At 27.0% G+C, this 12,207-nt stretch overlaps 1 protein-coding gene across 1 annotated transcript in view; it reads left to right on the plus strand.

Annotated features, from left to right (window-relative positions):
- The first annotated feature begins 4,024 nt into the window (after positions 1 to 4,024).
- The window catches only part of LOC129965684 (gastrula zinc finger protein XlCGF57.1-like), a 34,110-nt gene continuing 25,927 nt past the window's right edge, over positions 4,025 to 12,207 (plus strand). The window contains exons 1-3 of the mRNA XM_056079788.1: positions 4,025 to 4,570; positions 6,593 to 6,804; positions 10,286 to 10,372. Of these exons, the coding sequence (XP_055935763.1) occupies positions 6,613 to 6,804; positions 10,286 to 10,372 (279 nt within the window). The 5' untranslated portion in view covers positions 4,025 to 4,570; positions 6,593 to 6,612. The remainder of the gene's footprint in view (positions 4,571 to 6,592; positions 6,805 to 10,285; positions 10,373 to 12,207) is intronic.

Here is a 12,207-nt window from a genome sequence, read left to right on the forward strand (position 1 = left end):
GACCAAACAACTTCCTACCAAATTCAGAATTCTCGTATACCAGACCGACAGTCAAACCATTGACATTTGATGGACAGACATCATGAACTGTTGTCAGTTCTACAAACGGATGGACAGATGTTGTAAAAACCCAGCCAACTTGTAGCATCTCTCCGAGGATCAGCGGCGGAGGTTCTTCAAGGAATTCCATCTGAAAAGCTGGATAGGACGTAATGAGGAAAGACAAAAAGGAATTGAAGGATCAGATTCAGATGCATGTCGAGAGTCAAGTCAAGGGAATTAAGGATCACGTTAATAGTTGCGTAGAGAAGATAGAAGAAGACTGTTTCAGCTCCGCAATTATTTGACATTCTTCTTGTTCGTGCCTCTCCTTATTAAACTTTTGTTCATCCTCAGGATCGCTAAGCTCCTTTTCGGTGACACAGGTCGCCATTCGATTTTCAGCCTTTTCTTCTCCAATTTGGCTCTCGGCATTTCCCTCAATTTCGTCTGTCATATCTTGGACGTCTTCGATTTTATTAATTTGATCTTCTAAAGTTTCTTTCATTGACGAAAAGTCTTTCTTCAATTCACTCTTTATTTCTTCATATCCGGCTTTCAATTCCTCTTGTCCTTTCTTCAGCTCCGCCATCATGGCAAGTAACTGCGAATTTTTCATCCATTCCTCTGTTTCAAGGCATACACAGGAAAGTCAAACTAATCCCACTTCTGACACCAAATGTTACAATAAATTTTTCTACAACAAAATACCGTCGATCAATCATAATAACGTAACGCATTTAATCACTATAGTTCAGCAGCTTGCTTGCTGTCTAATCCTCCAGTTTTTTTACTTGTCGGCGACTCCGACTCCTCTCACACACAACTTCTGACGATCCACACAAGAGTGCCCGTCTTTTATAGTTCCGGGAGGCGGAGCTAGAATCTTCAGACCAATCAGGGCGTATCTGAGTGTATCTTGGTTCCTACTGGATGGATCGTGAAACTTCTCGAACTTTCCAGTATGATCCATTTAGTCGCCAAGCTCTCAGGTCATCGACACGGCAGCCGCTCAGCACAGATCTTACAACGGTCTTTCTCACGATGACACTATTCGTGCCGGGTAGCAAAATTACAGATTTTTAACTATATATATATACTTTCAAAACTTAAGAATTTCAGTTGTATCTTTAATACTAATTAGTTCATATTTCTTTTGTTATATCCATTTTGCTCCTATTATTCAGTTGCAGATAACAGTGGCTTATAGCTGTTCAAAATTTAAAGCCGTATCTGCATGTGTAATTTTCCACTTAAACCAATCCAGACAACTCCAGCTCAGATAAAAGTGTGTGACTTCCATCCCATTGGAAAAATGGCTCCTAGATGTTTCCTTACAAATAGAACAAGAAATTCTGTGAATATAAAATATTAATGGTGGATTGGTCAATTTTGTACTTCTAATTTGATAACATTAAACAAGCTAGTGATCACAATGAATAAGTATTTTTGTGAGCATTTGAATACGTTAGTTTGCTACCAGAAAATTTTGATAATATAAAGCACATAATAACATTAATCACATTCACATTAAGCATTGTCCACTGTATTTGTAAATAATTAGAATGAAATAAATAATATATTTCATTCTAATTATATTAAATTCATGTATTTTTATATTGCATTTACCGATAAATATAAACAAAATGCTTGTTTTGCATTTAAATCATTTTCAAGAATTTTTAGCGGTATGACGATGCGTGAAGTCACCAATTTAGCGGTATGGGAATGCGCGAGGATAGAACCTGGGACCTTTTGGTTAGCAGTCCAGTAACTTAACAATTATACCAAAACAGCTGTTCGCGTAGAAGCGCTGTTACTCGCTTATATGCTATTCACCACAGTACTCTCCCTCCAGTGAGTCGAAGGTGAGACGAACGATATGGTTGTTGGGTGGTGATGTATTTTTTATTAGTAGTAGCTGTTGTTTTAATGGGCCTATACCCAGTTGCTTAGCGCCAAATGTTATGGCGAGCGTGTGTGGGTGCTGATACGCCAAGTATGTCTGACGGCTTTTGGGTTGCTACGTCACGTGGGTCTGACGACTTTGGATTGTGGGTAGATGGCGCCACAACAGCTGTACGAAGGTTGAAGGTTCATTGTCCGATGTCACCAATTTAACGGTATGACGATGCGCGAAGATAGAACCTAGGACCTTTTGGTTAGCAGTCCAGTAACTTAACAATTATACCAAAACAGCTGTTCGCGTAGAAGCGCTGCTACTGGCTTATATGCTATTCACCACAGTACTCTCCCCAGGCTTATATGCTATTCACCACAAATTTATTCCTTTTTTAATGGAATTTGTTAAATCCACTCCTACTAAAAAATCACCATCTTAATTTTTCTGTTTTTTATATATTTGTATTTAATAATATTTTACTATTAGATGTTTTGTATATGTTACCGACAAAGCATGAAATTCCGGCATTTTTTAGTTCCTTTTCTGGTACCCAGACATTGTATATAATACTTAGACATTCTGTGGAATGACAAATGCTATTTAAGCAAAGTATGAAAAAAGGTTCTGATAAAGCTATTATATAAATGCTGGATATTCCTTAAGAATATAAATGTTATTCTGAAAAAATAGTGTAATTTAAAAAAATTTATTCTATTTTTAATAGAATAAATAAGAAAAGTAAAATAAAAGTTGTGCAAAAAAAAATTTAGGCCTTTCTTATTAAAGAAAAAAAAAATTCATATAAAAAATAGAAAATTAAAATTAACCTTCTTGTTGCAACATGGTAGGCTTGAATTACATTCCATTACATTTTTCACCCAAAGATATTTCATATTTTACTACACATGCATTTGACAAATCCTTGTCAATTTCCACTGGACTGAGAAATTGTAACTAATCGGAGAGGAATTTTGTGATCAGGATTATCTTCAATTCTAAGCAAGTTCTTAAAGCATAAAGTGAATAGTGAGCTTGCATATATTTGTTTTAAAATTCCTTCAGAAGTTAGTAGAAACCATCCTCTGTTACATTCATATATTACAATTTTTGTGCAATTACAATATATTGTGCAAATCACCTCGCCTTTTGTCATGTTTTTTGCTTGTATTTCTAAATTGATTTTAGAATTTATTTTACCTTCAATAGCATTTTCATTTTTGAAACAAAGAATGCACAAAATGTCAATTTCATTGAATCGAAGATGTATTTCATAGTTTGCCAGGTTCTCATTTGGCATTTTATTGAATACTTAGGAAATGTGTGAAATATGAATTGTTTCATACATTGCCAGCTAGTTTTAGGTGTTATATACAATGCCAAGCATTCTATTGAATGCCAAATTTCATGTGTTACCAGTAGCTTTTATATTTAACTTAATTTGAATTTTTTTAATTGTTGTTGTTGTAACTATTGTTGTTTTATAAACAATTTTAAAATGGCTTTGCCTGTGCATCTTGAAAAAAATTTTTGCAATTTTAAAAATGTGTAATTGGAAAAAATAAATGAAATTTCTAATAATAAATATCAAAGGTAGTGATAAAAGTAATTGTTTCTGTTTCAGATATTCATAGCATTATACGCAAACTAATTTAGAAGTGATTTAAGTATTCAATTTCTAAGAAAGGATTTTCATTCAAATGCTATATATTTTCATACTTGTTTATGTCTGAGGGAATGTAAATGTGTTGGTTTTCATTACTAAAATATATTTTCATAATCTTATATTAAAGAAAAAACTCCCATTATTATTACTAGATAATGTGGGTAATGTATATTTTCATTTTTAAATATTTTGTATTTCTTTTCCAATTTATAAATTATGATTGATATTCTCTGTTTATAAACATGTTATTGATAATGCTGTAATGTTTCTATAATTCTTGTATGTAAGTTTGCAAAATTAGATTTGAAATATTTTTATCGTTATAATATAAAGAGGAATCAAAAATAAAAGTTTTTTTTTTTTATTTTTTATTATATAAGTTTAAAATGTTGCATTGTGTTGTTGCAATTATATAAGTCCCTCCCCCCACCTCCTTTTATTTGTTCTTTTCTGGGAACTATAATTTTTAAAATTCAGAGTCACTAATATTTTGAGGAAATTTTTTTAAAGGTCCAATTTTTGATAAAAATTCAATAATTTGTTCAAGAAGTAGTATTTCTTGCATATATTTGTAATTTTTTCTTTCTTAAAGAACATATTTAAGCACTTAATGTTAATTGACATATCTTTAGTTTCCTCAAGATTTTGACTTTTTTTAAAAACTTTTCTTACATTTTATAACTTAATTTTGTTCAATTGTTTATTCTCCAAATTATTCCTGTTTCAGGTACAGCAACTGAAAAATTCCGTATTTCTTTTAATGTTGCAGCTGAACATGGAAAAGTAGATTTTGAGCAGACTGTATTCAAATGTTCTTATTGTCCCTATATTGCTGGCTATAAAAGTCATCTCGCTCAACATTTGAGGAAACACACTGGAGAACGGCCATTTGTATGCAAGCTTTGTGGTAGAGGCTTTACCCAAAAACAGAATCTACATCGACATTTAATCTCGCATCAGTGAAAGTAAACCATTTATTTTCACTTGTGCCTGAATTGCTTTGAATTTAATGTTTAAAAAATAAAAACTTTTAACATAAAAGCAAAGTTACTTATGTGAAAATCTGTTTTGTTAATATGTTAAGTAGTTGTTATGCTTTAACTTAATTATTAATGGGGTTGTGTGTGCCATTTTGTTCCTTATGATATGAATAAAACTATAGTATCTTATGACTGTATTTTGTATTGACAGTATCTGATTCTTATCGATTTTTTTATGTATTTAAACAACATCCAGTTGAAGTCATTACCAAATATTTTATCAAGTGTTTCATTAAAAGATCTTTTTATAAAATAATTTTAAACTTTTTGCAAATTTTACATTTGTGCATGTATTTTTGCTTTGTCATTTTGAAACTGTTTTCAGATTCAAAGTTTGTTATTTAATAATATTGTCCTTAAAATGTTGATCTCTTAAGAATATATCTATGAGGAACTTAAATATGGATGCAATATAGATTATTCTATCAATAATCAATCAAATGGAGAGTTTTGATAGATTATTTTGGATGGACGGAGAGTTTTTCTTTGTATAACAGTAGGCTGTTAAAAAATGCTTTATTACAATAAAATTGAAGCCCCTGGATCATTCATTAGAGTTAATTCCCACCTATCTTTTTTTTATCATTCAATTTCATAATTATTTTTTATATAAAACCTCATAACTGAGTAACTCTTTTTTTTTTTTTTGCATTCCATGGATTGTCAAATTGAAATAGAATCACTTTCAAGATTGTGTCTTTGAAATAGGCAAAATTAAATCTCTTCACATTATTTTAAACTTTCAACATTATATCATAAGTTATTGAATTAAACCTGCAAAGAATTAAGAATTTTTGAACAAGATTTGTCAATACCTCGCATTAATCTTAGATTAAAGTAAATGCATAGTTAAATATATGCTCATAGTTGGCCAATTTACAACAGAATTTGCTCCTATTTGCATGGTATCCAAAATTGTGTATTTTATTTCAAAATAATGAAATGAAATGTATTCTTTTTATCCTGCTTTATTTAGTGTACTAAAGAAATATGATAAAAATAAAATCTTTACTTAAATATGGATTTATAAAGGAATTTTAGGTAAGTTCAGTATAGTGCTATAAGACTAAAATAAAATATTTTCTATTGATGCTTTATAAATCCAAATTTTTTTATTATTTATTTATTGTTAATTATTTACCAGATGCTTAATTAAGTTTATAATTCTTCAATTCAACCAAGAATCGGAAGATTTGTTCAGCCTCTGAATAAAACAAAGGCTGTGATCTGTTTCCAGTAATACTTATTTGGTCATGAAATATTTTGATTCACATTGAATTTGTATAAAATATTCATTACAGTAATCAAAATGTTGGGTTTAAATTAACTTTTAATGTTGGATTTAAAATTACTGTTCTTTTGTACTGTAGCTTTGCAAGGATAGCAAATGTCCAAGTTATAAATTATTTTGCCATCAATGATTTAATAAGTATGTTGGCACCTAAGGATTGGAATTGCTTTTCACCCCTTCATAATATTTCATTTCTAAAATTCATATAAATACACTAATGTCCTGATGGTGCCTAAGATATATATAGCCTCCTTGAACGTATTTGCCAATCATTGTCAACAATCAAAAGCTGTTTTTTAATTAAAAAATTAACGACTTAAAACAGAAATGTTCTTTTGATTCTAGAAGAAAATAATAGAAAGAAAAGTTTTTCTTTTTGAATTAAGTGGTGCGCATTTGAGCAATTGCATTATTCCAATATTTATTGATATTTGTATTATTTTATTAAAGATAGAATCAAAATCCATACATCTTTTATTGACTTCGTATTTTGAAATGCAACTTTGGTGATTATCTTTCAGATAATTTATTTATTAATCTTTAAGCTTATTTTTAATAGATAAAATATCTAAAATATTATGAATTTCTTTTCATATCCATTCTTTATTTTTATGTGAATATTTACGTTACATAATAAATTTTATATGTTTTTTTAGGTATAAAAAATTTTAATAAAATGACTAGAATTTCTACATTTACATCAGAAACAACAATTCATCAAAAAGCAAACTGCTGTCCCTACTGTGGATATGTTGCAACTTACAAAAGTGGTCTAATTACTCATATGCGAATACATACTGGTGAACGTCCTTTTACATGTAAATGTTGTGGAAAATCCTTTACCCAGAAACAACATTTACAGAGACATATGATTCTGCATTTACAATCCAAATGAAATGCATGCTATTTATACAGTATTGTATTATAAAATGTTGTAAATAAAATATGTTTGATTTATTTATTTGTCTTGATTTGAAATTGTTTTCTTTTGTAAGATTTAACTGATAAATCTGGAAAATTAATTATATTTGTATGTGTGTGTATGTGTTTTTAATATAAAGAGTAAGGAAAAAGGCATTGTGTATAAAAAAGTATGTATATTCAATGTTATTTGCTAATGCATGACTTTCTTTGTGTTCATTTTTACAAAAAAAAAAGTATAAAATATGTTTGTTTTTTTTTGTTGTTTTTTTTGTCTAAAAAAATTAGTTGCAAGAAATAGAAGATTTCTTTTATTGATGCAATACAGTTAATTGTAATATTCATTTATAATGCTGTAAATCTGCATTATCAGTTCTTTAATTCAGTTCCACTGTTTTTATATAAAATATTAATTCCACTATTTTTATATAAAATGGATTTATTTGAACTATAAACCTCAAAAGAATAGAAACTTTAGCAATTAAATTTATCTTCTTACTTATATTTGGTATTCAGTATTTTTGTAATTCCTTTTCTATTACTGTAGTTAATAACATTCATCAATGTTATTCAAACAATCGCATAAAAGTTTTTTACTTTTGTTATTTTTCATAAAACTTTAAATCATCTAATCTATTTATAACAAAAGTGTATGTTATTAAAAAAAATATCTTTTTTTATTTTCGTAGTTTTAATTCCCTCTGGTGTTAGCCAGCTTCTCACGAGAATTTCTCTATGAGTTGTCTGCTTACTCAATGGGATATAAATGCTTAAAATACTTATATCGACTTCTGTTTTATTGTAAAAATAATTTACAATTCTGCAGTGTTGTTGAATAAATAGTTACAATCCCCACCCCCCTACATATTTGAAAAGTAACTTTATTTTAAATTATTCCTAACTCTAATTTTCTTTTTCAAAAATAATTTATGAACTGTTATTATAGAATGCTTATTAAACTATTAAAAAGTAAAACTAAAGTAAGTATTTTTTCTCAGATCACTTTTATTTATCTGAATTATTATTAATATTTTATTATGGAATGAAAAATTAAAGACCATTAATTCAATATAGAATAAAATGAATGTTCTCTGCTTGTTAATAACTAAACTTGCTTTCACTATATAGCTCAAATGCTTTTTCACTACTTTTAGTATAATAAAATATATACTATTTGAATTTGTATCCATAATAAATAACTTAACTTATTTTTATAAAGCCTGCAAATTTCATTTGAAAATTTCTATATTCTATTCATTACATTTGTAAAATGAATAGGATTAGTGAAATGAAGTAGGAGGAAAGAAATCTCATAACTTGTATTGGTTGTTGATCGTCCTGTAATAAAAGCAAACCAAATTTTGTTTAAAATAAATTTATTTAAAACTAAAATTGCCCATGTTTTATTAAAAAAAGTTAATAGAGTTAACTGATAATTAATTTGCCAAAAGTTATATTAAAAATTCCAATTTTTCTTTCCTGAGTATGCTAATCAAGTGTAGCTCATTTCATTATGAAATATCGTTATCAGAATATTTACAATCAATTGTCCTTATTATTCATGTTCGTCTAACTATAAATACATACTTAGGATTTATAGTTAGACGAATTATAAATTTATTAATCAGATTTATTAAAGAATAATCTTTTTTGTTTCGTTTTAATTGAATGAAAAAATGTTTTTCATTTACATACTATCCAAGCAAATTTATATGAGATAACTAAGTTGCATATGTTTAATTGCTTATTCACTGTTTTGGATTTGTTTCTTTTCTCATATTTACATGTTTAAGTGCTCGATAATTTGTGTTATAAGATTATATTATTTGCTTTTTTTTTTTTTTTTTTTTTTTTTTTTTACTAAAATGTATTTCTATGTTTAAAAAAAATAGTAACCTCTATCAGGTTTTTCTTAAATATTCTTAAGTGATAATTTTTTTTATTATTTCATAATTACAATATATTACTGATTTCCAGTTCACATTTTTTAAACAAATATGGGTACTTTTTCAGTATAACATTTTGCAGCATTGTGATATATGAATTCAGAGAAACATTTTCATCTCTATTAATTAGAGGCAGTTTTTTAATACTTGTTTATAGATAATTACTTAAAATTACTCTAATTACCTAGCTAAAAAAATGTCCAAAATTCTTAATTAAAAAAATAGGTGAAAATGTAGGAGAACAAAAAATACGGAAAGGTATATTCCAATATTATATAATATTGCTGGAATATTAATATTATAAAATGTGTAATTTCATTTGCTGTGTGACTGCAGTTTGCATCATATGAATAAAGAATGTGGAATGTATATTCAATTTATTATCTTGTACTTACAATTGTAATTTAAATATCTTCATTTGATATCATGATAGAATTCAAACTTTGATATGTCCCAAGCAAATTTTATTTTCATTTTCGAAAATTCTTTTTTAAATTTTATTTTCAATAAGTGATTTATTATTTTATGAGAAAGGTATAATTATTTCATCTGGTGATATTCTTTCAAATCTATGTCATAAATTCCATTCTTTGTAATTCATTTGTTTTATAATTTTGTTTATAACGTTTTTTTTTTTAAATTGGCAAGGATAATTTTATATTAGAATGTAATTTTATTTATTAATGTTGATGTTTCTTAAATTTTTTTCATTCTTCTATGATTTTTGTCCAAAAATAATATTTTAAAAAATGAAAATTTTTTCATACATGCATGTAAAATAACGTTTTTAAAAAAGCAGATGAAATATTAATGCATGACTTTAAAATTTTAATTTCATAATGTGTTTGATACATTTTAAATTTAATATATTAACCCTAGGATGACTAAAGAAAATTGTTCTGTGATTATTTATATTTTTGTGTATGTGTATTGTATAAATATTTCAGAAATGTTGATATTCAAAAGTATTAAAAGCAGTCAAATTTACAATACCCTATAATTTTTCTATAATTCTTTAAGGATTATTGTCTATAATTTAAAAAATTCTGGTTTTGGTCAATTCAGTTCAACGTTAAGTATTCTGGAGGTAGTTAAAATATTGATATATTTGTACAAACTACTCTGTTCTTGTTCATTTTTATTTTAGTCCTAAAGCAGTTAATATTTAATATAATTCTAACCAACATTAATTGCAATTTGTTTCCAATGTGAAAAATAACTTTTGATTAAAAAGAAGCAATTCTTGCTGATGTGTTTTGCTTTTACATCATCTAATCTGTATGAAATATTTCTTTCACCTTGATCACTTATTTCTAGAATCTTTTTATATTTTTGTCATAAAAGCATTATTGTTATTGCTTATTAATGATATTTTACATATATTCTACAGGTTCGTTTGTCTACAGGAATTCTAAACGAAACCTGCATTTTTGCACTTTTTGTCATTATAGCACATCTAAGAAAGGTAACTTAAACGATCACATAAGGAAACATACTGGTGAACGACCTTTTGTTTGCAAGATTTGTGGAAAGACCTTCATTCAGAAACAGCATCTCAATACTCACCAAGTAACTCATCTTAGAATGAAGTTTAACTACTAGCTATGAATGAAAAAAGAAGTCAAGATATTTGTATTGTATTTTTATGTGAATTGAAACTGATATCAAAGCATTTATTTTCTATGCATCTTGAAACAAATAAATCATTGATAGCATTCCTTTTAAAACATATTATTATTAAAAGTTTTGCTATGTGAAATTCCTGCATTTCAACTACTAGATATATTTTATATTAGTGGCTGCTTGCTAGCTAATTTAATAACATTAATTGTGGCAGGGAAAAAATGTCTGAAAATTAAATTTATTTAACTTAAAGTATTTGCATCAGCATAATTCATTTTTCTTCATTAATTTATTGGTACTTAAAAATTAATTTTGGAATAATTAATTCTGATTTTTAATGAGTGGTTAAGAAAGGATTGTTTTATTCATACCTGATCAGATGGAAATTATTTGATTTGCCATTGTCATCTCCTTTTGGAATTCATTCTAAACTTTTTAAATTGTTTTAACTTTGCAAATGTACATTTCTGAAAATACCTAAAGAATTTTCATAACCTTTGAATAGGAAAGTTATCATTAAAATAAAAGTTAAGTTGTGAATGAGGAAGTTATTTTATCTTTTATTTAATAGAAATTGATCCTTTGAAGATTAAATCACATCAAACGAAGACTATTCTACACTTACAAGTTTCAAAGGCAAAAAATTTTACAACCAATATGGCAACTAATATATATCAGCTACAACAGTTAATTACTGAGAAAAATAACATTTTAACTGTAATTCTTGACAAATTCAAACATTTCATCGTCATTAATTTTTTAATGTGTACATTTGAATTTGTATTTTATTATGTATAAAAAATTGCATGCTTAGTGGGAAACAGCTTTTTTTTTTTATTTATTTACATTAATATTTTAGATAGTTCAGAAATATTAGAAGGCTAGAGATCTAATGGCATCATAGCCAATCTTCTGGCCATTTGTAATAAATAAATATTTTAAATAAAAAATAATTAGTATTTAGGAACACTGTTTGATTTCCAGATTGCTAATTTTACTTGAATGTGTTCCATTTTCAAATATGTATGTGTAGATTCAAAAATGAATTTGAAAAATAACGTACATTTAGTGCATTGTAAAAACTGCATAGCATATTTTTAATGCACCATAAGATTAGTGTAATTATTTCTTTTGAATTTTACACTGAATATAAGGTTTTATAGCAAAATGTTGTAATCCTTTTAATATTTCTGTATATAGTATTGTTGTAATATTTTGCTCAATAATAAAAGTACTGATCTTTTTCGTTAAAATGAATATATCTTATTTTCAAATTGATTGTTTTTAAGGCAAGTAATTACTGTTGAAACAATAAATTATTATAAGCATGAAATGCTTAAAGCTGGTTTCAGCAATACCTGAATATTATTATTCCTTAGTGTTTGCATCAAATGTTACTTCTGGAATTCTCTTAATAATTGCAAAAGTCATGTTTCAGTACTTCTTTTTCCTTTATTCTTTCTGTGTGACTTTCCTTATGCAGGTACATAATTTAAAATATAAAGTTTTTTTTTTTGTCTATTGATATAAGTGCCAAAGACTTTTGTACTTACATAATATGTATTTTTAAATCTACCTTTCAAAAATTATCTTTTAAATCTAAAGATTTTTTTAAAACTTTAATTATATTCTTTGATAAATTTTATTTTATGCTTCTGACTAATTTGATATTAATTATGTGCCCCACAGGTGATATAGCTCCTGCTGTTTTAAAAAAGAGTTTATGCATTTGTCCTTTATGTCCATATACAACTACTAGAAAGCACCACTTTAAAATTCAT

The sequence above is a fragment of the Argiope bruennichi genome, chromosome 4 (genome assembly GCF_947563725.1).
Source record: "Argiope bruennichi chromosome 4, qqArgBrue1.1, whole genome shotgun sequence".
In the NCBI taxonomy this organism is placed as follows: domain Eukaryota; kingdom Metazoa; phylum Arthropoda; class Arachnida; order Araneae; family Araneidae; genus Argiope; species Argiope bruennichi.